Raw genomic sequence first — 27,678 nt, forward strand, 5'->3', positions numbered from 1 at the left:
GACAAGGCTGTGAATGTTCAGGAAAACGTGTGTATCCAAATGGCTGCATTTTGTGCCCCTTTTCACAAACAGAAGGAAAGCTACATGTACTTAAAATAACTTTCTTTCCCACACCAGGGTAGAACACTGGTTTTGTGAGAGGCGCTGGTGCTACACTGGTGCTGGTGCTACTCTGGTAGGAGGGATGGGATGCCTGGTGTGGCTGCTCCATCTTCTATCTGCTATGGAGCAGCGCCCTCTGCTGGTTAGACACAAACAATGCTCCTGAAACCTGACCAATCTGCAAATCCCCCAAATCTCAACCCTAAGATACTTGTTGCAGCTTTTCTTTGGAGAAAATAAAATGATAGACCACACAGAACATAGAAATGTGCATGCCCCAGAAACAGAGGAGTAGCCCATAAAAGTAATATCATCTGTTTTTAATTATTACAAGTTGTAATAATTAACACAGAAAAGCACTCCAAATAATGAAATAACCATTCACCCAGATATACTTAACAATAGTTGAGTTTTGCCACATTTGCTAAATCTTTTACTTTATTAATATTTGTTAACACATCAACCTTCTCTCCCACCTCCAAGAGTGATAAGCATTATCCCCAAATTGATGTGTGGTCATACTTTGAAGGGTTTTCCACTTTTATAATAAATATATGTCCCCATGACATATATTTAAATATATGTCCCCATGTCCTGGATATTTAAAAACTTTTACACAAATGATATATTATGTTTTTTTTCATGTACAATATTATACTGAGGTATATAATAAGTAATATGCTTTTGTCCTGTACTATACAATTCTTGTGTTCTTATAACTTGTTTTTTTTGTTTGTTTGTTTGTTTTGTTTTGTTTTTAGTGCTGTGGATTGAACTCAAGGCCTTCTCCATGCAAGGCTTGTAACTTGTTTTTAACTGTGTTTTGGAAAGGAATCCATATTGCTACACATCTCATTAGGTCATTACTTTAATTACTGCATATTATTATTCCCCCGTCTGAAAATACTAATTAATTCATTATTTTGAACAACACAGCAATAAACACCATTGACCCTTTTCTATAGTCCTTTAATGGATATTATTACATAGCTGTATATTTAGGGGAGTAATCTAAACTTGATACCAATAGATTTCTTCCCAGGTAGTTTTTTGGGGGGAGGGGTTTCAGGGACTTCATCTGCAATTTTTTTTCCAACTGCATTTCATGTGCAAAACCTTCTGGCTATGAACTCTATGGGGACAAGGACTTCATCTGCTGTATTCACCACTGTATCCCCTGTGCCTGAAGGTCAGACACAGAGGAAGCAATAGGGGGATATAGCTTAGTTGGCAGAGTGCTTGCCTTGCATGCACAAGGCCCTGGGTTCAATCCCCAGCACCCCCCCACCAAAAAAAAAAAAGTAGTTGATGAATGAATGAATGAACAAACAGTGAAGGGCAATCCTGCAGTGTTTTTCACTTGGGAAGCTGTGGATGAATGGATGGAAGAATGGAAGGAAGGAGGAAGTGGGTAGGTAACAAAAAGTAAGAAAACTAATAAAAGAACCAACACTGCCAAAGTATACTACCTGTGCTAAGGGTCAGCATTGCTCTGTGAAACTTGTATTTCAATTGTAAAAATGTGTGGCTCTGGACTGTGACGGTAGAATATATCACTGCAGTGTGTGGTCAAAATATTTAAAAGCTGTTGTTCATTAAAATGGTTCCAGCTCCAGACTCTGGGAGCTGGACTACCAGGTTTTAAATCTACTATATCAAACCTTTTATCTTTTTAATCCCTCTGCCTGAACAATGGGATGGTTCAAGAAGTAATGTACTCAGAAAGTTTATCAAAGTGCCTGGTACATAGTAAGCACTTAATAAGAGCCACTCTTTATTTTATAATGAGCTTAGGTATACAATATGAATAATAATATAGGTCCATTCAACCAAGAAAATCTCAATTTGTTGAAAAAGCCAGAAGTCTCATGATCTTAACAATAGCTATTTTGTGAAACAGAAGACAATTTCAAAGAGAAGCAGCCACAACATTTTAAATACAGAAGGCTGAAGTCTGAAGCGATCTGGAGAGCAGTAAGGGCAGGCTGCCTTTGTTGGGAAGAGTCAGGCAGAGGAATGTTATCTGGGTTCTAGAAATATGCATGAAACTGTCTGGGATGTCTGTGAGTCAGTTGAGCAACGGAACCCAAAGACTGAGCACACCAAGGAAGGTCTGAGTGCAACCAAGGCTGCTGGACCCTTTATAGACTCCCATGTCCCTTTATTTCTCATGTGTTGGCTCATCATAATCATGGGCATCAAAGAGTGGTGACATGGCATAGCGATGGGTACAGTGTGGACTGCCAGGTCAGTAAATCTATATAAATCAGGTACTGTTTCAAATATACTGATCAATTCTTGATTTTGGAGTAATTCTCTCAATTTAACAGTGTATTTCAGAAAGGTACTGAAAAAAAAAAAGGAAGAAAGAAAGAACAGAACTGAGGCAGGAGGATCACAAATTAAAGGCCAGCCTTAGCAACTTACTAACTTACAGAGGCCCTAAGCAACTTAGTAAGATCCAGTCTCAAAGTTAAAAAAAAGTGATAAAGTGCTTCTGGGTACAATCCTCAGTACCTAATATTAATAATAATAATAATAATAAATTATAATTACACAATTATTATTATTATTATAAAAATTTTTAAAAGAAAAGTAAAAACCAAAAGCCCTTAAGCAGCCTCAACACTTCTTATAGGGACTCGATAAATAACAGGCTGGTGTTTTAATATTCATTTCAAAGATTAACAAAGAGAGGGGCTGGGGATGTGGCTCAAGCGGTAACACGCTCCACCTGGCTTGTGCGGGGTGCTGGGTTCGATCCTCAGCACCACATAAAAATAAAATAAAGATGTTGGGTCCACCGAAAACTTTAAAAAATAAATAAATAAATATTTTAAAAAAAGATTAACAAAGAGAGGGAGAAATTAATCACTTGAAAAGAATAATCCTGTGTATCAAGTAGCTGAGAACAAACCTTTTAATTTCATGATTGTTAAGAGTTCGAGGCTGCCTTTTATGTTGGCTTTTCTGCTGGCCAGCAACACAAACTCCTTTGAATTTTAGCTTCTCTGGATCAGGAATTACACTATCAGAAACCCAGCAACGTGATTTTTCCCTTGAAAAGAGAAATCTCTTCCATGGATTCCAAACATCTCTCATCTTTGAAAATCAACTTTTTTTTTTTTTTAAACATTTTTTTAAGAGAGAGTGAGAGAGGAGAGAGAGAGAGAGAGAGAGAGAGAGAGAGAGAGAGAGAGAGAGAGAGAGAGAGAGAGAGAGAGAGAGAGAGAGAGAGAGAGAGAGAGAGAATTTTTTAATATTTATTTTTTAGTTATCGACGGACACAACATCTTTGTTGGTATGTGGTGCTGAGGATCAAACCCGGGCCGCACGCATGCCAGGTGAGCGAGCTACCGCTTGAGCCACATCCCCAGCCCCAGAAAATCAACTTCTTGTGGCTGGGGTTGTGGCTCAGTGGTAGAGCCCTTGCCTAATATGTGTGAGGCACTGGGTTTGATCCTCAGTACCACATAAAAAAATAAAATAGGAAAAAAAAAAAAGAATATTCCATTATTATAAAAAAAATCAACTTCTTCAGAAATGGGTCCTTTAAGGTTATATTACAAGTAGATTCAAAGGAATTTCTCAGGAACACCAGGACTTCCTGAGGAGAAGGCAGTGAAAGCCATTCCGGATGGCCTAAAATTGCCAGAGGCACGCGGCAGCAGAGGTAGCTCCACAGCCCAAGGGCAGTGCTGGGAGCACACATCCAGGGCAGCTCTGAGACCAGACCCACTGAATCTTGGCAAATGTCACTATCTCCCAGCGCTCAGCCAGATACTGAATTTGAGGAAAAGATTCTATCATAGGTCAGGTTCCCTGGAAACATGTAGAGATGGAGAGGTGGACAAGGGAAGTTTATTGAGAACTGCCTGGGAGTGGGAGAGGGGTGTCCAAGCTGTGGAAGAAAGAAGCAGAACCATGAAATTGTCACACAAAGACTTCAGTTAATCCCCTGGGGATTAACATGAAGATGCCCTTCAGTACTGATCCAGATGGAAGCAAAGCCTGGAGCTTGGTCCTCCTGGGGCTTAGCCACAGTATGGGCTACCCTGTGGAAGGCAGCACTCCTCAGCAGAGTTAAGTCCTGGCAGGAGGGCATGCTACAGTCCTGGAGAGCTCCTGGGGAGTGGTGCCCCCACCTCTGCAGATATTAGAGAACACTGTGGTGCCACATACACACATTCAGATTATCTTCTTGGGGAAATGAGTAACTGGTCAAAATAGTTTTACCATTAGGTCAATCGACTACAGTGAATAAAGACCTCCAAAAGGCACATCTGTTTATCTTTGTTGGGTAAGATGAAGTATAAAGGAAATCAAACTAAGAACCATGGTCCCATCTTACACAAACTAGTCCCAAGAATAGAAAATTTCAAATAAAGAGAATACACTAAGGAAACAGGTTTACAGCTAACCTAGCAATGTTTCAGTATAGAAGGAACTAGGAATTCACTACATCAAAATCAAAGCATCCTGCAAGACGAAAATATGGTTTAAATATTTTAGTGTTGTGGTTGGTTCTTCTTCTTTTTTTAAATATCTTTACTTTACTTATTTATTTCTATTGGTGCTGAGGATGGAACCCAGTGCCTCGCATGTGCTAGGCTCTATCGCTGAGCCACAACCCCAGCCCTGCTGTGGTTATTCTTAATAGGTTCTCAAGAAAGAACTTTTTTGAAAAATCAGACCCTGCCTTTCATACATCATTTCATCATTCAGTCATGTATGAATAACATAGAGACATAGGCAGATGTAGTTATATCACTGTAATAAATTCTAAATAAATTCCAATATCATTAAAGTTGTATAGATAGTTCTGTTAGAAACCAGCAAAGGTGGATAAGTTATGTTGCCAATAGCAAGGTACATGGCTTGTAAAATAAACCCTGTACTGCTTCTTATGTAAGGATGTTGCGTTTTTGTTTGTCTGTGGTACCACGGATGGAACCCAGGGCCACACCCATGCTAGGCAAGTGCTCTACCACACCCATAGCCTAGTTTGTCATTTTACTTGGCTTTTGACTGAATCTGGTGATTATACTGTCTATTTGATAAAAATGATCCTCAATACTAAAAAAAAAAAGTAAATCATCTAGGAAGGAAGAAAATAAAGACATTAAGATCCAAACCCGGGCTGGGGATGTGGCTCAAGCGGTAGCGTGCTCACCTGGCATGCATGGGGCGCTGGGTTCGATCCTCAGCACCACATAAAAATAAAAAAATAAAGATATTGTGTCTGCCGAAAACTAAAAAATAAATATTAAAAAAAATTCTCTCTCTTTAAAAAAAAAAAATCCAATCCTGGGGCTGGGGCTGGCGCTGGGGTGGGGGCTCAGTGGTAGAGCACTTGTCTCGCACGTGTAAGGCTCTGGGTTTCATCCTTAGCACCATATAAATAAAATAAAAAGGCACTGTGTCCACCTACAACTAAAAAAAAAAAAAAAAAAAAAATCCAACCCCCACACATTCCAATAGTGACTTCTTTTTCAACAAACCTCAGAAATGTGAAATGTGTAACTAGGGAAACATCCTAGTTGCCTATAGTTTTACTGCTTCTAAAGGGACAAAAGGGTCTAAGGAAGGCCTTAGGTACAGGAAATGAAGTAGCTCCTGGCCTGGAGACCTTTGGCCTAAAGCTGAGGGGTCATCTATGGCTGACAGGCAGGTGCTGACAGGGGCTCAATGAGCAGGCCTGAATACCTTCTTTGCTTCAACAGTCATCACTCCTCCCCAAGCTGCTCCAGGTTCTGTGCTCCCTCTCAGGAAACAGCACAACCACATGTGCAACCACACAAGGGGAGGATTGGGGAATGGACCAAAGGCCTGTTTCTAGGGATCCCCAATATCATATTGGACACCAAACCCTAATGGGCCTAACTCCTAGAATATCTAATGTCTAAATGTCTTTCAAATCCTGTCCTCCCTTCTATCTTGTCCCCTCTTCAGTCCTTCATTCTTTCTTACCTAACTGTGGCTAAAGCAATCTTTCTTTTTTTTTTTTTTTTGGTACCGGGGATTGAACTCAGGGGCACTCGACCACTGAGCCACATCCCCAGCCCTATTTTGTATGTTATTTAGAGACAGGGTCTCACTGAGTTGCTTAGCACCTCGCTTTTGCTGAGGCTGGCTTTGAACTCTGATCCTCTTGTCTCAGTCTCCCAAACTGCTGGGATTACAGGAGTGTGCAACCGCACCCGGCTAGCAATCTTTCTTTTGTCCTTTTTAAAATATATACTTTTTAGTTATAGGTGGACACAATACCTTTACTTTATTTTTACATGGTGTGAAGGATCAAGCCCAGTGCCTCACGTGTGCCAGGCGAGCACTCCACCATTGAACTGTAGCTCTAGCCCAGCAATCGTTCTGAATCTGAGATTCTCTCACTCCCTTGTTTAAAATTTCTAAAACCAAAAGCACAAACCACAACAAAACAATAACTTGGACTTCATATAATTAAAATTAAAACAAAAAATTTGTGCCTTCAAGGACATTAAAAGACAGTAAAAAGATAACCCACAGAATGGAAGAAGATATTTACAAATTGCTTCTCTGATAAAGCATTATATTCAGAATATGTAAAGAATTCTTAGAACTGAACCGTAAGACAAAAAAAAAAATGTGTGAGGGATTTAAATTGTTTCTCCAAAGATGATATACAATTATTAAGTATGTACATGAAAAATGCTCAGTATCATTAGACACTGAAGAAATGACTAATGTCATCTTTGGGGAGGTGCATATCAAACTTTAGGCAGCTTACACAAAAAGACAATAACAAGGGAGAGGAGGATGTGGCAAAAGTGGAAACCAAACACTTTGCTGGTGGGAATATAAAATGGTGTGACCACTCTGAAAAACAGTTTGAGAGTCCCTTACAAATTTAAATACAAGCCAGGTGTGGTAGCGCACACCTGTAATCCCAGTGGCTTGGGAGGCTGAGGCAGGAGCATCTCAAGTTCAAAGCCAGCCTCAGCAAAAGCAAGAAGCTAAGCAACTCAGCGAGACCCTGTGTCTAAATAAAATACAAAATAGGGCTGGGGATGTGGATCAGTGGTCGAAAGCCCCTGAGGAAAAACAAAGTTAAATATAGAATTAAATGATCAGGAATTCCACTCCTAGGTATATGCCCAAGAGAAATGAAATATATTAATACAAAAGGCTGTATGCAAACATTAATAGCAATAGTATCTGCAATAACCAAAAAGGTAGAAACAACTTTCTCATCAACTGAATGGATAAACAAAATGTGATGGATTTATACAATGGAATATTAGCTATGAAAAAGAATGAAGTACTGACATAGGCTACCGTGTGGGTTAACCTTGAAAGAACTGCAGTGAGTGAAAAAAAATAGATGATAAAAGTCACATAGTATATGATTTCATAAAATGTTCAGAAGAGGCAGATCCAAAGAGTCACAAAATAGATTAGAGGTTGCCAAAGGATGGGAGGGCAAAGGTGATACGGGGGAAGCATGTTATGGTTAGCATATGTGTCTCTCAAAAGCTCCTGCTAATGCAGGAATATACAGAGGTAAAACTATTACATTATGAGAGCTGTAACTTAGTCAGTCCATCCGCATTTGAATGGACTGGGTGGTAACCATAAGCAGGTGGTATGGATGGAGGAGGTGGGTCACAGGGGGTGTGCCTTGAAGGGTGCATCTACTCTGTGGCCCCTTTTTCTTGGATCCTCTCTCCAGCTGCCCTGAGGGAGCAGCTCTTCTCTCTACCTCACATGTCTTCCATGATGTGCTGCCTTTTCTTAGGCCCAGAACCATGGAGTCAGCCCTCTATGGACTGATACCTGTGAAACTGTGAGGCCCCAATAAATTTTTTCTCCTCTAAGTTGCTCTTGTCAGATATTTTGGTCACAGTGACACGAAAGTTGACTCAAGCGGCGGTGACTTTAATATGTGGTACAGATTTCTTTACTGGGTAATAAAAATGATGTAAAACTGATTGTGGCAATGGCTATACAACCATGAGAATATACTAAAAATTACTGGCTTATACATTTTCTGAATTATATCTCAATAAAGCTGCTATTTTAAAAAAAATCCTTCTAAGACTTACTATGTCTTGAGGGTGAAATTCAATCTACGTGGTTGGCATTTCTTCCTGTTCACTTCCAGGGACCATCCTATGCACTCCAGCAATGACAAAAAAATGAGCATTACTTCCTCAAGGGCCAGGCTTTCTGGCCTTAGGACTTGTTATTGTCTTCTAGTGACATTCCCCAGTCCCTACCCCAACACTTCACCTGGTAAACTCATTCTTACCCCTCCTCATCATTCAGGCTAGAAGTCAAACAAAAACATTTCTTGATAATTCAGGTTTTTGCTGTAAACTTTCTCACTGTGTTATAATCAAGTAAAATTCTTCTAGTAAATGAGGCTTTGTTTTTTCAGTGGGGGGAAAAAAACAGCATTGGCCTAAGACCACATGGTATTAGAGTCATTAGGTCTGCTTTATATATTTTCCTATCTCTTTGCTTTCAGTAACCAGAAAGCCACATAAATCAGTGATTAAAGACAGACATGTTGCTGGGTGCAGTGGCGCATGCCTGTAATCCTGGCAGCTCAGGAGGTTAAGGCGGGAGAATCTCAAATTCAAAGCCAGCCTCAGCAACAGCAGCAAAGTGCTAAGCAACTCAGTGAAACCCTGTCTCTAAATAAAATACAAAATAGGGCTGGGGACGTGAACAAGTGGTCAAGTGCCCCTGAGTTCAGTCCGTACCAGTTCAGCTCCTGGTACCCCCCCCCCCCCACACACACACAAAAAATATCTAGGCATGTTGAAGTCAAACCCAGTTTTGATCCTGGTTTCATCAATTAATTAATTAAGCTTATATTGACAATATCTACTATGTAAGGTTATGATGATTATAGTCTCTAAGAGTGCCTAACACATAAAAAGCATTAAAATACTAGCTATTATTATTAAAATATGATAAAATTTGTTTTGAACATATTGATAAATTATAGCAGTCTCTTTTAATTCCACTGTAAATTTCTTTGCCATTCATTCACTTATTCACTGACAAGTATTTATTGAATACCTAATATGTGGATGAAACAGCAATGCTAAAATCATATACAGCATAAAAAGTAAACAAACCTGGAATGACAGCTTGAGTAACTCTGCCATGAGTAAGGATGTTGTGTTTGTTGTTTTTGTTTTGACATCTAGCTTGGCTACTATAAAACAACTTCTGCTTCATTCTTGGCCACACTGTGAATAGGTACTGCTGATACTCATAGCTATATTGCATTCTTACTGACCTAAGTTTAAATTTTTCTTTCCTTTTTTGCAATGCTATTCTGCCAAGGGAGAAGAGAATATGCTAGTTTATTTACACTTCTGTTATGAAAAAGACTGATAGAAAACTCAAAGGTGTAGAATAAAAATCTGAATTTTATCTTTGGGAACTCACAGGCAAGCTGAAGAAGCAGGGGCTGTGTGCTGGGAATGGCATTGGCAGTAGCAGAGCCCCATAAAAGTGCTGCCCCAAGAATGTACACAGGAGGGAGATGTTGGGGCAACTCTAGGGCTCCCAAAGAGTCCTGAGGTCACATTCAAGGACAAGAATAGTGCTCGGGCCTTATCTCATTAAAAGAACTAACATGACTAAGAAGAAAAATGAATTTGTCACAGGGGATGAAGTTCTGGCAAGGAAACTCAGAAAAGGGGCAGCCCATGTAGGTCGGCAGTGAGAAGCACCCTCCTCCAGTGGAACCACAGTAGGTGTAGGAGGCAGAGCCACAAGTGTTCTGTGTTCCGATCACCCACAAGACCGTATTTCTTCTCCACCAAAGTTCAGCTTCAACTCTTCCCTCTGAGTTTCAGAGATCGATCTGCTGGGAAGAACCTGGTATATACCCCATCATGTGACTACTGTGTTTGGGGCCATGTCGCTATTATATCTCACATAATAAGGGACACAAGGGCATTCTAGCTGTGTAATTTAATCTTTGTAAGCTTCAGCTCCTAGTGCATAGCCAGGCAGGAGGGGGCCTTCAGCAAATTTCCCTGCAGGCCTCTCCTCATGTTGCCACCCTGAGGTGCCTCCTTTGAGTCTACCTCCTCCAGGCTTCCACAGGACAGCTGCAGCAGGCTGTTTATAGAACTTCCTCACTTGCCTTCCTCCTCGTTGATGTTTTGTGGCCAGAAAATGGGGTAAATTATGTCTCAATTGAAGAGGAATGAAATCTCCATGTCTTTGGATAAGTAACCTTAACCCATAACCAGTCCATCATTCAGGCAGGAGAAACGAATGAATATTCTCCAAATTTTCCCTGAACTCTACACAATAGATTTGCCAATACTTCCAAGCACATCCTGAGGTGCTATGAAGGGCAAAGGCTTTCACACAGAGATTCTGGTTGATCTAGAACAAAATCATTTGTTGAAAGAAGCCATGAGAGTCCATGAGTTAATGATCCAACGGAGCTGAAGGCCTCTTTGAAGAAGTGTTCCCATAGCTAAGACTGAAAGCTGCAGAAAACACCAGGCAAGAGAGACAGAGAGACCACTAAACCAACACCCAGAAGCAGGCAAGGACTCAATCTAGCTGGTTCTGGGCAAGGAGGGAAACAGTGGGGCTGAGGCTGGAGTATAGGGATGCCAAGCTGCTGGGCTCTGGGCATCCATGAAGTGTTTGATGAAATGGGAAGCCGCTGAAGGACTTACATGATTAGGTTACCATGAGTGCTTTGTGGAAAAAAGTAAAGATATGGAGTCCTGTGGGGAGGCTGTCAAACAGTGCCTATAACCCCCCTTTTTTCTTTCTATGGGAACCTCAATTTTGTTTAAGAATCAGGTTATGAACTTATTTCAAAATCGGTGGGCTGGGATGTAAATGTGTTTTTTTTTTTTTTTTTTTTTTGGCGGTGGTAGTGCTGGAGATTGAACCACGGCCTTGTGCATGCAAGACAGGCACTCTACCAACTGAGCTATATCCCCAGCCCACAAATATGGTACTATTTTGACCAATCAGACATAAAGGAAAAGAAATTGGGAGAAGCTTCCCAGGAACCAGGTTCTACTCATAGAACTGAGAGGTCTGAGGACACGTTTTCTGCCTGGAACCACAACATGTGGTTAAAGAGGCCCAAGGAAGCTGAGCTACCCTGTACCCTTGGCAGGAGGGTCGAGAATAATAGAACAGAGCTACCAGCCCATAGCCCTGGAATTATGGAGCCCTGGAACCACTGCTAGCAACTGCCTGAATTCTGACCTCAGAGAATGGAAGCAGCGAGTACGACAACTGGCATACATCACAGACACTGGGGTTTTCTGTTTCATGTGGTCCAAGGCATCACCTGGGGATTCTATTGGACCACCTGATTACTTAAGGTTTTAAGATCTCTTAAGTCCTTAAGACATTCTATTCTGAAGTCATGGCCATAGGATTATTCACTCATTATATCTTTCTCTCAAATTCCAGTTCTGCAATCTTTGCCCAGAGGTTGCTCTAATCAGTTTGGCCTCAGAATCAACCTTGGTTACACACTGATCACTTTGACTCTACTGGGCTCCCCTGACCACCCACAGTGAGTGGTTATTTATAATCGTCTTACTTCTTTGGAGGAGAACCATGAGTTTCTGAAGAAAAAGCTAGTTTCTAAACATACCAACTATAAGCTTTAAGGCCTCGGTATTTTTCTTTTAAAATTTCTAAGTTTCAAGCCTAGTCAAGAAAGTCTATTGTAAAATCAAGATCCCAAACAACTGAAAAAGGTGAAAATCAAAAAATTTAAATCTGGCACAGTGGCATATGGTATATGCTTATATTTCTGGCTACTCGGGGGGTTGAAATACAAGGATTCCTTGGTCCCAGGAATTTGAAGGCAGCCTGGGAAACACTCTGAGACCCTGTCCCAAATAAATAAATAAAATAAACTTAAAGCTGGTTGTCAAAAGCTGGGGGAAAAAAAATAATAACCCCAAGCAACTACAAGCTGTTATCTGGCTACAGGGGCTATCTGGGTACCTAAATGCCTCACAGGAAGCTGAGGCTTTGGGGTCCTGTGGACATCATGACCTTTTTCAAAATTATACCGAAGTGTCTTACATAAGCTGCCAGAAAAATGTATAGGGAATCTACCAGAGAAAATGAAAAGAACGGAGATATTGGGGTTGGGGATGTGGCGAGTTGGTAGAGTGCTTGCCTTGCACGTATAAATCCCTGGGTTCAATCCCCAGCACCACAAAAAAAAAAAAAAAAAATGGAGATATTATTAGTGAACTGCTTAGACAAATTCAAGGAAGAAAAATCCTATGAAACAAAAACATAGTTATTGTACTAAGTTTCTATTTATTTCACAAGGAAAAGTACTATATACTATCCAAAAAAGAAGTACATTTGAAGACTTCAGAGTTTCTGTTGAGTCATTAAGTAACATATTTGAATTGAAACTCTTATAGATTCACTAACTATTAACTCTGTCAGGTATAGTAAATCTGTAACTATTAGATTGTAGGGTGGGTTGGCATTGCTTTTCCCCTTTGTAAATACACGACTTTATTCTTTTATCGTATCTATTTCTTCTGCCAAAAATTAGAGTGGATGAATATGATGCTCAAGGGATAAAGTACTGATCACCAAACAGTCTGCTCAGTGATAAATAGAACAGTCCATTCTGGCAGCTGCTTAAAGTCATCATATGTGAAGATTCTGGGCAAAAAATGTCAAGCGAAATGACTGAGCACTGAAGAATGAGGATTCACCCCAGGAATGCCAAGATGACTTAACATAATCTGTTATTGTAATTCACCTCAGTAACAAAATAAAGGAGAAAAAAAGCAATGTGATGGCACAAAAATAGATGTCAGTAGATACAGAAAGAATTTAACCCCTATCCTTCATTTAAAAATCAGACACGTCTTAGCAAAACACTTATAATAACATAATATAGGTTATGTACCAAATGTCTACAACAAAAATAATTAATGATGAAATGTTAAATGCTTCATTTTGGGCACAAAACCAGAATACACCCACCATCATACTTCTGCTCAACACGGTGGATGGAAAGAGGCCTGCCTGAGGTCATAGACTTGTCACTGGGTAAGTCAGGAAGACCCAGTCTAACACTTACTTCTTTAATTCTATGCTAAAACTGTTCCTGTTATCCTTAAGGCATGGGTCGCTTAAGCAACATCATTTGAATTCACAATTGCTGATAGATTAGCTGATATTCTACAGTGGGGATACAATAAGCTACTATGGTTTGGATATAGTGTGTCCCCACCAAAACTCACAATGAAATTTGATTCCCAATGTAGTGGGATTGGGAGGTGGAGCCCTAACAGGTGATTAGGTTTGGGGGGCTCTATCCCTATAAACGGATGAATGCAGTCTCATGGGAACTCTCATGCTCCTGAAACTAGACTGGTGACCTTGACAGGAGATTGTTACCAACTAAGCCTGACATCTCCCCTCACTCTCTCACACACGATCCATCTTCCGAATGCAGAGCTTCTCCTTCCAATTTTCCACCATAAGTTGAAGCATAACCTGGCCCACGCCAGATTTGACCACCTGGTTTTAGATTTTCCAGCCTCTAGAACCAAGAGCCAAAATAAAGCTTTTTTCTTTTAAATTACCTAGTCTCAGATGTTCTTTGAAAGCAACAGAAAACAGAGATGGTCTCTTCCATAGGTATGGATTATACTTTTTCTATGTTAATATAAAACAGCAGGAAGATTAAGTTACAGATTCACTGCCATTACAAATCAATGTCTTTGCAAACAACAGTGCAAAATCATAGAGCTGAGGTCTTGATAGGTATAAAGAAACCTTTTGTGGCAGCATATCTCATCTTTTACCTCAGACTTTCACCTAAACACTGCCTAAAATCTTTTTCATCTTCCATTAGAATTTGATAACTTTAATTAGCCAGAAATAAGATATGGACTATATAAATAACAGCTTGATTTTATAACATTTATAATAACTTGATATTAAATATATATATCTTGTGCTTTATATTCTACAGAGAATGCAAATACTTGCCTTTTCCTCCATATCATATTAAGTTTACACCAAAAAATTCTACATTTTATTGTCATTATTTAGCCAAAACCACATGAAAGCAAAAAATTCATGACTTTAAAGAAAGAACAAAGTTAAATGAAGAATTTTACTTAAGAAGCTAGGAAGAAAACAAACAAAAATGTATAAAAAGGGATATAAAAGAATTTTAAATGATAAAAGAAATGTATAAATCAGAAATAGATTTTATAAACAAATCTAATGGGGATCACTGTATTAATGAAAGATATACTCTATTCTTTTTGGCAGAAAGATTAAATAAAACTCTGTCAATACAGGTTTATATGCATAAACAAACTTGTAAAGAACACACAAAAAATGTTGATAGTTTTTTCTTCAAGATGTGATATTAAAGGTTATTTATTTATTTTAGTTGTAAATGGACACAATACCTTTATTTTTATTTACTTATTTTTATGTGGTGCTGAGGATTGAACCCAGTGTCTCACACTTGCCAGGCAACTACTCTACCACTGAGCTACAACCCCAGCCTCATATTTAGATTATTAGAGGTTATAAAGGTCACTTTTTATACTTTTCTGTATTTTCTAAATCTTCTATAATAAATATTTTATGATAAGAAGTAAGCTATTTTTAAGATGCCAAATTATTTCTCACTGATACATATATTTAGTGAGATACCAATCAAAAATACCAAAGAGAACAAAGAAGGACTAAAAGAGGACTTGAAAAATACTCTTTGAGGGCTGGGGATATAGCTCAATTGCTAGAGTGCTTGCCTCACATGCACAAGGCCCTGAGTTTAATCTCCAGCAACACACACAAACACATACAAAAAGTCCTTGGTGGTGGGGGACTAGGGCTGTAGCTCAATGGCACTGGGTTCGATCCTTAGTACCACACAAAAATAAACAAATACAATAAAGGCATTCTGTCTATCTACAACTACAAAAAAAAAAAACTTAAAAAAAAGTCTTTTGGGAGACTAAATATTTTGTAAAAGAGTACTCAGTAATCTTTAAGCAAAATAGATAAATATTCTACTGGGTGACAAAGCAAAGCTTCATTTATCTATCTACAATTAAATGAGTACCTGGCTAGTAACCTCGAATTCTAATCCTGTGTTTTCAATAACATACTTATGAATTTAGAACATAGACGATGGTAAAAACTCCTAACACAACATACTACTACGACCATCAGAAAGTCGAACTGCAGAATTAGGATGAGACTGACAGGTCTCAAGACAGATGAAGCGATGCAGAAAAGTCTGCCTAAGAGCTTACAGCCCAAATTGCTGCTTGAATCAGTGATAAACCCCCACATAAAGTGAGAAGGGTTTTTATCCTCACTCCCCAGCAGACCCCTAATTCACAGACCCAAGAGCTTGATGAAGACAGAAACAAGAAGTCATCTCTCTGTATCTACCCTGTGGGGTAGGCAGACTATCCTACAATTATTATCAATCTTGCATCACACAGGAAAATTCCAGAACAATCAAAAGGTCACTTGAAAATGAATGAAGTGATCATTTATTTGATCTTGGGCTAGAGAAGATCTTTCTAAATTAAAAAGGTAAAAAAAATATTTTTAAAGGAAATGATTAACAGATTTGAATGACATAATTTAATACCAAGTGTTGGCAAGGGCTCAGGGAAACAAGTGCTCTCATGAACTGCTCGTGGGAACAAATTGGCATAATATTTCTGGAGGGCAATCTGGCTGAATGTGTTGAAAGTCTTTAAAATGTTTATACTCTCTGACTCACCAAGTCAACGTCTAGGAATTTTTCCTGAAGAAATAATCAGAGAGAGACAAAAAATGTATTTACACTAGTGAAAGACCAGAAAAAAAAAACATAAATATCCAATAAAACACATATGTTTAATAACACAGGACTAGTGAATATAAGATAGTTATATAATAAAGTACTATCTGGTATTTAAAATAATATCCAAAAGAATAATTAATGGGGAGAATATGCTCAGAAAATGTTAAATGCAACAAAAAAAAGTTAATAACATGTACAGGATGGTTCTAAATGTTATTTTCTACAGTGCTGAAGATGAAAGCCCAGGGTCTCATGTACTCTATCATTGACCTATGCCCCCAGCCCTTAATTTTTTTAAATTTATGAGATATATGCATACATATTTTTGACAGAAAATATTAAAATAGTGGTTGTATTATTTTTTAAATATTTTTTTAGTTGTAGGTGAACACAATGCCTTTATTTTTATTTATTTATGTTTATGTGGTGCTGAGGATTGAACCCAGTGCCTCACCCATACTAGGTGAGCATTCTATCACTGAGCCACAACCCCAGCCCATGGCTGTATTATTTCTTGCTGGGAAAACTGGGGACAATTTTAACTGTTACTAATAGCTAAACTCATGATGATAGACTTAGATAATTCAATCGTCAAGCCTCAGCTTAGCTGTCACTTTTCCAGGAAGTACTACTTCTGTACTACTCCTGCCCTGCCCCCCTCCCATATTATTCTCAGGTCCCTCCTCTGCACTAGACTGCAGCTTCAGCAGAAATTTTTTTTCTTCGGTATTCGATGAAAACCAGGGCCTCATGCATGCTAGGCAAGCATCTACCATTGAACTGTATTCCCCAGCCCTATGAAATTCTTTATCAATACATCCTGCCATTTGATGTGATTTACTATATCCCCATTATCCTTTCAATTGCCTGTAGTCAGAAATTTGGGTATTTCCTTTTGAATCTCAATACCAGTCCATCTGGAATCACAGATCTTCAAGCATTTAGAATGCTAAGTTCATGAATGAAAGTAACAGAACAAATGATTCTCTTTGCAACTTTAAGGTCAAGGAGAGAAACGTTAGTAAGGATGAACAAATACCAGGTAAGAGACACCTATTCTTACCTTGGCTAGCAGGCTTGAAACATGTTTAATTTCACCATTTGCCTTTAGCAATTCTTGTCTGAGCTCTGTGCAAGACAGTTCCAGTTGATCTTTTTCAGCTCGAGCCACTTCCAACATTTCCTGGACTTTACAGTTCTCTGCTGTCTGCCCCAGGGTACTACTACTGGTCTCCATAGTTTTTTGCTTTTCTCCCTCCAAATGAGACTTCAAGGACCCATTCTCTGTCTTCAAGCCTTCCAAGGTAACTCTACATTCTTCCAAAGTTTTGGCCATCACACTATTATTACACCGCTCTAGTTCTAGAAACCCATTAAGTTTTTCATTTTCTTCCTTTAGGTGCTTAATCATGTCTAAAGCTCCTTGGTTTTCCTCCTCAACCTTCCGTAAGCTACAGGTCAACTGCTGCTGAATATTGAGCAACTTCTCTCTTTCAAAGCGGCTCTTCTCAAGAATATCTGTGCACTTCTGCTCCAGCTCCAGGATTTTTCCTCCTTGGGCACTGGGCTCTTCATTCTTCACTCGCTCTTGTAAAAGGTTTATCAGTTTCTCATTTTCTTGACTTAGCTGCTCTGCCCTTTCTCGATGCTGGTGAAAGGATGTCTCTAAAATCGTCTTCTCATCCACCAGTTTCTCGTTCTCAGCTGTCAGTTCCTGCACCATTTGCTGCTGGTCTGATAACTCTTGCAGAGTAGCCTGCAGCTCTTCTGCAGTGCTGTGCTGATTTTCTTCCATCTTGTGTATCTTCTCTGTGAGGGAAGCCAGGGACAGCTCGCTGGCGTTATTTGGGGAACTCCCAGTAGGGGAACACTTGGAGCTCTTAAAAGGGTTGCTAGTGGAGGACAAGGGCCGAGACGGGGTATCTGCAGTGATGTGCTCAAAATCAGAGGCATCTGGTGACAAGGAAGCTTTGGTAACATCGCTGCTCGAGGACCCTGATGTCCGCAATGTATTTCCATGTGTGTTTTTTTTATACTCTTCAATTTCACTTGACAGCTCATTTCCAGTTGGACTTCCAAAGCTTGACTCTTGAGTTATAGATGTTGGGCAGCTGCTGTCACCAATGTGACTTGCTACCCCTTCAGAATTTGGTGACTGCTCGAGGTAAGTCAGTTTCTCCTTCAAGGCCCTATTTTCTTCCTCTAGGTCAGCAAGCTCTTTCTGAAAGATTTTGTTCTTCTCCTCAAGGGCTCTTAATAAAGATTCTGTGTCACCTGGTGGGGCTGATATCCCATCAACACTTGGGTCCGAAGCATCAGTCCCCTCAGTGCTCTGGGCCCTTCTCTCCTTACATTTCTTTAGTTCACTTCGAAGCCTGTTGATTTCACTGTCTTTGGCTTTGGCTTCTGCCAGAAGTTCCCGAACTTGAGACTCAAGAACAGCTTTTTCTCCACCTTCATTCTCTTGCTTGGATTTGGCTGAAGTGGTCCTCAGGTGCTTGGTAGGGGTCGGGGTACAGGAGGAAGTTGGACTGGACCCAGATTTCCTTGGGTTGGAGGGACCACGGGGCACAGACCTCTCTCTTGAGACAGTTACTGAGAGTTCTCGGGGAGCTGGAATGCCTGTCCGTTTGGTTGTTGAAACAGCCCCTAAAAACAGAAGGAAAAAAATGAAGAAAAACACCAGAAAAACAAGAACTTTTATAATGGAATGACATCCAAACACATGGCATAGTGAATGATGGGGCTATCACCTTTCAACCATTTCCTCCTGTTACCCACTTCCTGTTGGGGTTTCTCTATCTCCTCCCACAGCCCTACCCACTTGGGAAAGCTGACTCTCAGTCTGAGCTACTCAGACAATCCTATCGCCAGCTACAGTTGCTGGCACAAAACAGGGGCACACAGTATATTAATACCAATGGGCACAAGAAAGGTTTTCAGGGCAGGCTGTCAAACATCACTGGATATCAGTAAGAAAGTGCATGAATATGGAATGGCTTGCAACCACTTTGCCCTTGTAAGAGGAAACTGGGATTGCAGACAGCAAGATAGAAAGAAGGAAGCCAAATTTTTATTGGCATTGTTGAGCTGCAATACAGATGCCCTGTTGCTGATCTTTCAGCTACACCAGCCAATGTTTATGCTTCATATAAGTCACTATGGAACAGTTTTTCTTTAACTTGCAATTTAATACATATAAACTGATACAATGTTGGCAAATAAACAATAGCCATTTGACAAAATACAAGTTCATTGAGCATTTCTCAAAAAAAACTTGTAGAAGGTATCATTAACGTATTTGAGCACAACTCTGATTAAGAAATCAATGAGTTTAATCTTAGTATTAGAGGGGAGGGGTAGTAATTAGAAGACACAATGATACTAAACAGAAACTGATCAGACCATGATGTATCAATTTTAACACCACTGGAAATGGTATGCTATTTGGAGTCACAGAGAAATAAGAATGAATGGGATAAGGATGTATTATGAATATCTATGGAATAGTTATAAATATTAAAGGGATTTATATGACATTGAAATGATACAGAATTTAGTATATTTATAATGGGAAATATAAGATATAAAGAATTATTTCTTTATTTTCATCTATGTTGTATCACAGACACATAAAAAATATTCTAGGGTAAAAACCCAGAAACCATTCTTGTTTGTGCTCTGGAATTGAAGACTAATATTAGAAGTGAAGGGGAAATGAAAACTCTTGACCTGTTTAACACATGCAAAGACCATCAAGGCTGACTGTTGCAATCCTGCTAACAAAGGATCCCAGAAGTGATCACCAATCTCCAGGTGTCTTCAGAATAGAAAGCAGGTGTGGGAGAATGCCCCCCTCTCCAGACAGGCACAGATTTAGAACCCAGCCTGACCCAGATGCTCCAACCCACTACCCAGATTGCTAGGGAAAAGGAACAGCCACCAATCTAAACACCTGACTCGGAAGTGATGATGTACAGGCGGGTAGCTTACCTTGCTAAGCACCTACCACTAAGTCCTTTTGAAACTTTGATATAATAAAGGCCAAGCTGTCATATTAATGTACAGAAACTATGATTTTTAAGGTAACTCTTTTAAACTAAGCTCCTGGGACAGAGACTGAGTACCACAACAGATTTTTGATACTTTTAGGTATCTAGATGCCTCACTTGCATCATACTGAATTACTCAATGAAGAAAAGATCTATTTAATTTTTCTTATAAAATGAAGATTAAAACCACTATGCAATGAAATATTTTAGTAACAACAGCTCTCTAGAATGAAGTCATCCTGGGAAGGACTATGATAAACACTGCAAGATAACAAAAGTTATGGCCCAACAGGCATATATGCAAGTCAAGGACTCATTATCACAGCAGCATCTGCCATTCCTAGAATACCACTAAATTCAGGCTCTCCTTTCTTCTTTCCTCCTTCCCCGCTTCTTTCCCCTCTCCCTTCCTTTCTTCTTTCTACCTTCAATCATTTTTTGGTTCTGAAGATGGAGAGAACTCCAACAGAACAACAGAACAAATTATTTCTAGCTATAATTTAATTAATTCCTTCCTTTTGGTTCTAAATCTCAATCTGGTTCTTCTCAAAAATGTACCTAACTATTCAATTTTTTTTCAAATAGCAAACCAAAGTTTATTTATGAACTACATCTAGCGCATTATGAAATATATAATCCAGTTGTATTTTTCATTACATCTATTCTTTTTCTTTTTAAATATATATATATTTTTGAAGTTGTAAAACAGAATGCCTTTATTTTGTTTATTTATATGTGGTGCTAAGGATCGAACCCAGTGCCTCACACACGCCAGGCAAGCACTCTGCCACTGAGCTACAGCCCCAGCCCTCTTTTTTCTTTTTTAAAACTACATCTGTATCTGTTCTTTAAGGTTCTCTCTTCTGTGTGCACATCACTTCAGAAATATAAGAAACAGAGGGAAGATTTAAAGAGAGCTGCTAAAATGCATCACAGACACATCAGACTAAACCTGGGCTGGTTCATGGCCTCTCACACCTTCCATAAGTGCCTACTCTCCAGTCCAACATACTTCCTCAGGGTACTCAAGGGAAGAAGTAAAGTGGCAATGATGTAAGCCCCTGAAAGACACCTGCTAGTGGAGTCTCCTTCAAGTACAGACATCCCCAACTAAAGGTGGTTCAACTCATGTTGATGTGAAAGTATATCCATACAACCATTCAGAAAAAAAGTTGCTTTTCACTTTTAGTAAGGAATTCAATAAATTAGTGATATTCAATACTTTACTATAAAATAGTTTTTGCGGTAGATGATTTTGCCTAGCTTTATTCTAATGTAAGTGTTCTCAGCATGTTTCAGGTTGGCTAACCTAAAACTGTTAGGCTTTATTATCTTGGTAGGTTTGGTGAGTTAAATGCATTTCAACTTAGCCTATTTTCAACTTAGAATGAGTTGTGGTTTTAGTTTGCATTTCCTTGTGTATTAGTGGCTTAGTAGTAGAGTGCTCGCCTACTACTCAGTAGTCTCACCATAAGTCCAGGAAAAACATCTTTACTGTGAGTTAAGACTCATTGCTAAACAATGTATTCTAAACCCCTGACACTGGCCATGCTACCTTACAAAATACATCCTTGCAAGGTGACAGCAGGGTGTCAAGAGGAATGGGCAGATGGAACTGTGGTGGGCTCAGTCAGCACCTTTATATCCTTTATTCTCTTCCCATTCCCCCACTTATTCCCACTCATGAGCTTAACTGGCCAGCTAACTGAAAGAGGTTGAAATGAAAACAAGCTCCACCTCTTAACTAGGAAGACAAATACAAAAAAAAATTAAAATATTTAATATAATATTTTTAAATGCCAGTGAAAACAATATTATGCTGTGATTGATCACAAGTATATAAAACTAAATATTCATAGACACGAACTAGAAGGGAATATAGAATATTGAGAACAGTTGAGTATTAAGCTGGTTGCTCTGTAAGTAATTTTCTGTTTCCTTTTTAGTTATATTTATGCAGTAGATTTTAAAAAATGGGGTAACTAAACAGTATGTAGAAATTCACCAATACACAAGGAAATGCAAAATAAAACCACAATGTGGTATCACCTCCCATCTGTTAGAATGGCTATGATAAAAAAAAAAGATGAAAGATGAGTGCTGGCAAAGATATGGAGAAAATGGAACCCTTTGCACATTGTTGGTAGGAATGTAAATTCTGGAGAACAGTATGGAATTTCCTCCAAAAAAATTAGCATGTGATCCAGCAATCCTACTTCTGGGTATATACGCAAAGGAAATGAAATCTGTTATGTCCAAGAGATATCTGTACTCCTGAATTCACTGCAGCATTGGGAAATGGCTATGTCGAGTACATGTATTCCCTCATAAACTTACTAATTTTTGTGGTGAAACACTTGAAATCTCTCCTAGCTATATTTTTAAAATATTTTATTTTTTAGTTGTAGATGGACACAATACCTTTAATTAATTAATTATGTGGTGCTAGGGATCGAACCCAGTGTCTCACATGTGCTAGGCAAGCACTCTACTACTGAGCCACAACCTCAGTCCCTCTCCTAGTGATTTTTAATGTATCCAACATATTGTTATTAACTGGGGTGATCATGTTGTATGTGAATTTTTTGAACTTACTCATCGTAACTGTACACTTTGGCCAACATTTCTCCAGCCCCTTCTTACAAGCCCCAGTCCACTATTCAACTCTTTATTTCTATGGAACCAACTTTTTTAGACTCTACATGTAAGTGAGATACATGTGTGGTATTTGTCTTTCTGTGCCTGGCTTATTTCATTCAGCGTAATATCCCCAGAATCATTCATATTGTTGTACAAAGAGTTTCTTTCTTTTGAAGGCTGAATAATATTCCACTGTGTGTATATACTGTATTTTCCTTTTCCATTCAACTGCTGAGGGACACTTTGGTTACTTCTATATCTTGGCTACTGTGAATAGTGCTGCAATGAACATGGTATACAGGTGTCTTTCCAACACATCCAGAAGTGGGACTGTTGGATCAGATTGTAGATCTATTTTTAATTTTCTGAGGAACTTTCATACACAAGGCTGCTTCTCTGAAACACTCCTTTGGAGTCATACTTTCCTAGCTTTTCTCCTACCTCAGGGGCCACCTTCTATCTTCTTTGCTGATTCCTCCTTCTCCCTCTACGTTTTCCATGCTAGAATTCTTCAGACCTCAGTCCTGGGACTTTTTTATTACTTTATTTTCCTGGTGACTTTACTCAATCTCATAATCTTTTTTAAAAATAGTTATTTTTTTAATATTTTTTTTTAGTTATTGGCAGACACAACATCTTTGTTTGTATGTGGTGCTGAGAATCGAACCCGGGCCGCACGCATGCCAGGCGAGCGCGCTACCACTTGAGCCACATCCCCAGCCCCTAAAAATAGTTATTTTTTAGTTGTAGGTAGACACAATATCTTTCTTTCAATTTTATGTGGTCCTGAGGTTTGAACCCAGTGCCTCACATGTGCTAGGCAAGCACTCTACCACTGAGCCACACCCCTAGCCCCAGTCTCATGATCTTAAATACTTAATCTCATGAACTTAACTGAAGACTCCCAATTAACTTTTCCAGAGACCTCTCTTCTCAGCAACAAATTTGAAAGTTAAGGGACACACTTGATAAGCATAACTGAACTATCATAAAAACATCTTAAACTATATCCAGGAGATCAAACAATCAGTTAACAGAAGTTTCAGAAATACTGACTGGCGGAAACCAAATGGAAGAATTTATCAAAGAGGAAGAGAATTCTCCAAAGATAAAGAACGTGTTTCCAAAACTCATGTCAAGCAAAATTGATGAGAAAAAGAAAAAGATATATTTTTAATGAAGCTTTAGAATACCAAAAATGCCTAAAAATTTGGGGAAGGCATGTGGATAGAGAATAAAATGAGCCATCACTGTGCATTTGCAATACTGAATTCTAGAAAGCAATCAAGTAAATGCCTTCAAAGTTCAGAGGAAAAGATTATTTCAGTCTAGAATTCTATATCCAACTAAAATATAAACCAATCACAAAAGTTAAAAATACATGTTAAAAGTCAGGTATATAGTTCAGTGGTGGAGTGCTTGCCTTGCATGCTTGAGGCCCTGGGTTGAATCCCCAGCACTGCAAAAAATAAATTAAAATAAAAATATCAGTATAATTTAAAAATACACATTAAAGCATTCGAAGACTCAGAAAACTGAAGTGTCAATACCCACTCTAAGGAAGTTATTTGAGTGTGTGCACCAGTAAAACAAGGGGCTAAACCAATGAGGAAGAGAAAAAGTGATCTAGGAAGCAGTGGCTCCATTACAGGAACCAGTCAAGGGAAGTCCAAAGATGATACCCAGAAACAAGTTTGAGAAAAAAGTCTAGACCGGTTCAAGAGGACAAAGTGCCACCAGAAGGGAAGTTTCTTTGACAGAATATCTGCCTTGATGAAGACTATGAAAAACAATGAGGAAATAAATTTTAAAAAGTGGAAAAATGGGGCTGAGGATATGGCTCAAATAGTAAGGCACTCGCTTGGCATGTGTGAGGCACTGGGTTCGATCCTCAGCACCACGTAAAAATAAAATAAAGATATTTTACCTAAAGCTAAACAAAAAAAAAAGAAAAGAAAAGAAAAGTGGAAAAACAAGAAGCTGCATAAGACAGGTAGCAAAACAATGACCTCACTTTGCAGGGAAGAATGCATATGTAGTCACAATAATGTGGATACTGCTTAAATTGACCAGTATGCAGAGTAAGCAAGACCATTTTCTAGATCGTTTGAATATTATCATATTTAAAGACAAAATAGTCACAGAGGAAAGAAACTGAGAGGTACAAGACAAGGTAGAGAGGATACTAGTAATAATGTCTTCCTCTGCCTTTACAAACGGAGAGCCAAAGATACTATACACAGTTGACAAAATAATAAAGATGAAATGCATTATTAAAATAAAAGCAATAGGGCTGGAGTTCTAGCTCAGTGGTAGAGCGCTTGCCTAGCATGTGTGGGGCACTAGGTTCGATCCACAACACCACATAAAAATAAATAAAGGCACTGTGTCCATATATAAGTAAAAAACTATTTAAATAAAGTTAAGTAAAAGCAATAACCAAGACAGGAACTAAAAACAGTAACAATATTATGATATTGAGAAAAGGTGTAAGGTTAGGAGTTAAATCCTTATCTATCATAGCAAACAATCAAAAAAATGTGTGTGTGAGGGCTGGGGCTGATGCGCAGTAGTAGAGCACTTACTTTGCATGTGTGAAGCACTGGGTTCGATCCTCAGCATCACATAAAAATAAAGACACTGTGTCCATCTACAACTAAAAGAATATTTTTAAAAAATGTGTGGGTGAAAAAATAAACTATAGTAGTATCAAAAGAATGAGAAAACAGGCCACAGATTGGGAGAACATTTTGCAAATGACATGTTACAAAAGGCTGATATTCAAAATATGTAAAGAGCTCCTAAAACTCAACACTACAAAAACAAACAACCTGACTAAAAATGTGCAAAAGATTTGAACAGACAACTCATCAAAAGAGATAGACAGTTGGGTGCAGGGCACCAAGTGCACGCCTGTAATTTCAGTGACTGCAGCAGGAGGATCACAAGTTTGAGGCCAGCCTGACTGAGCAAGATCCTGTCTCAAAAAATAAAATATAAGTAAAAAGGTCTGGAAATGTAGTTCAGTGGTAGAGTACACCTGGGTTCAATCTCTTTTTTTTTTTATTGGTTGTTCAAAACATTACAAAGCTCTTGACATATCATATTTCACACATTAGATTCAAGTGGGTTATGAACTCCCATTTTTACCCCAAATACAGATTGCAGAATCACATCTGTTACACATTCACAATTTTTACATATTGCCATACTAGTAACTGTTGTATTCTGCTGCCTTTCCTATCCTCTACAATCCCCCCTCCCCTCCCCTTCCATCTTCTCTCTCTACCCCATCTACTGTAATTCATTTCTCTCCTTGTTTATTTTCTCATTCCCCTCACAACCTCTTATATGTAATTTTGTATAACAATGAGGGTCTCCCTCCATTTCCATGCAATTTCCCTTTTCTCTCCCTTTCCCTCCCACCTCATGTCTCTGTTTAATGTTAATCTTTTCTTCCTGCTCTTCCTCCCTGCTCTGTTCATAGTTGTTCTCATTATATCAAAGAAGACATTTGGTATTTGTTTTTCAGGGATTGGCTAGCTTTACTAAGCATAATCTGCTCTAGTGCCATCCATTTCCCTGCAAATTCCATGATTTTGTCATTTTTTAGTACTGCGTAATAATACTCCATGGTGTATAAATGCCACATTTTTTTAATCCATTCATCTATTGAAGGGCATCTGGGTTGGTTCCACAGTCTAGCTATTGTGAGTTGTGCTGCTATGAACATCGATGTGGCAGTATCCCTGTAGTACACTCTTTTAAGGTCTTCAGGGAATAGTCCAAGAAGGGCAATAGCTGGGTCAAATGGTGGTTCCATTCCCAGCTTTCCCAGGAATCTCCATACTGCTTTCCAAATTGGCCGCACCAGTTTGCAGTCCCACCAGCAATGTACAAGAGTACCCTTTTCCCCACATCCTCTCCAGCACTTGTTGTTGTTTGACTTCATAATGGTTGCCAATCTTACTGGAGTGAGATGGTATCTTAGGGTGGTTTTGATTTGCATTTCTCTGACTGCTAGAGATGGTGAGCATTTTTTCATGTACTTGTTGATTGATTGTATGTCCTCCTCTTCGAAGTGTTTGTTCAGGTCCTTGGCCCATTTGTTGATTGGGTAATTTGTTATCTTATTGTCTAATTTTATGAGTTCTTTGTATACTCTGGATATTAGGGCTCTATCTGAAGTGTGAGGAGTAAAAATTTGTTCCCATGATGTAGGCTCCCTATTTACCTATCTTATTGTTTCTCTTGCTGAGAAAAAACTTTTCAGTTTAAGTAAGTCCCATTTGTTGATTCTTGTTATTAACTCTTATGCTATGGGTGTCCTATTAAGGAATTTGGAGCCCGACCCCACAATATGTGGATAGGAGCCAACTTTTTCTTCTATCAGACACAGAGTCTCTGATTTGATATCTAGCTCCTTGATCCACTTTGAGTTAACTTTTGTGCATGGCGAGAGGAGGGGATTCAGTTTCATTTTGTTGCATATGGATTTCCAGTTTTCCCAACACCATTTGTTGAAGATGCTATCCTTCCTCCATTGCATACATTTAGCTCCTTTATCAAATATAAGATAGTTGTAGCTTTGTGGATTAGTCTCTGTGTCCTCTATTCTGTACCATTGGTCCACCGCCTGTTTTGGTACCAGTACCATGCTGTTTTTGTTACTAGTGCTCTGTAATATAGTTTGAAATCTGGTATCGCTATACCGCCTGATTCACACTTCCTGCTTAGAATTGCTTTTATTTTTCCATATGAATTTCATGATTGCTTTATCTATTTCTACAAGAAATGCCGTTGGGATTTTGATTGGCATTGCATTAAACCTATAGAGAACTTTTGGTAATATTGCCATTTTGATGATGTTAGTTCTGCCTATCCATGAACAGGGTATATTTTTCCATCTTCTAAGATCTTCTTCTACTTCTCTCTTTAGGGTTCTGTAGTTTTCATTGTATAAATCTTTCACCTCTTTTGTTAGGTTGATTCCCAAGTATTTTATTTTTGTTGAGGATATTGTGAGTG

At 38.9% G+C, this 27,678-nt stretch overlaps 1 protein-coding gene across 9 annotated transcripts in view; it reads right to left on the reverse strand.

The window, feature by feature from the left end:
* Window positions 1-27,678, reverse strand: part of Specc1 (sperm antigen with calponin homology and coiled-coil domains 1) — a 272,253-nt gene that overhangs the window by 97,273 nt on the left and 147,302 nt on the right. For 8 of the 9 annotated variants that reach the window (XM_040269588.2, XM_078042956.1, XM_021720554.3 and 5 more), the window contains one exon: window positions 17,022-18,607. In XM_040269588.2, coding sequence (XP_040125522.2) covers window positions 17,022-18,607 — 1,586 coding nt within the window. Of the gene's footprint in view, window positions 1-8,183; window positions 8,207-17,021; window positions 18,608-27,678 lie in introns of those variants that run through there. The other variant, XM_078042958.1, reaches the window with a different exon arrangement.

The sequence above is a fragment of the Ictidomys tridecemlineatus genome, chromosome 3 (genome assembly GCF_052094955.1).
Source record: "Ictidomys tridecemlineatus isolate mIctTri1 chromosome 3, mIctTri1.hap1, whole genome shotgun sequence".
In the NCBI taxonomy this organism is placed as follows: Eukaryota; Metazoa; Chordata; class Mammalia; order Rodentia; family Sciuridae; genus Ictidomys; species Ictidomys tridecemlineatus.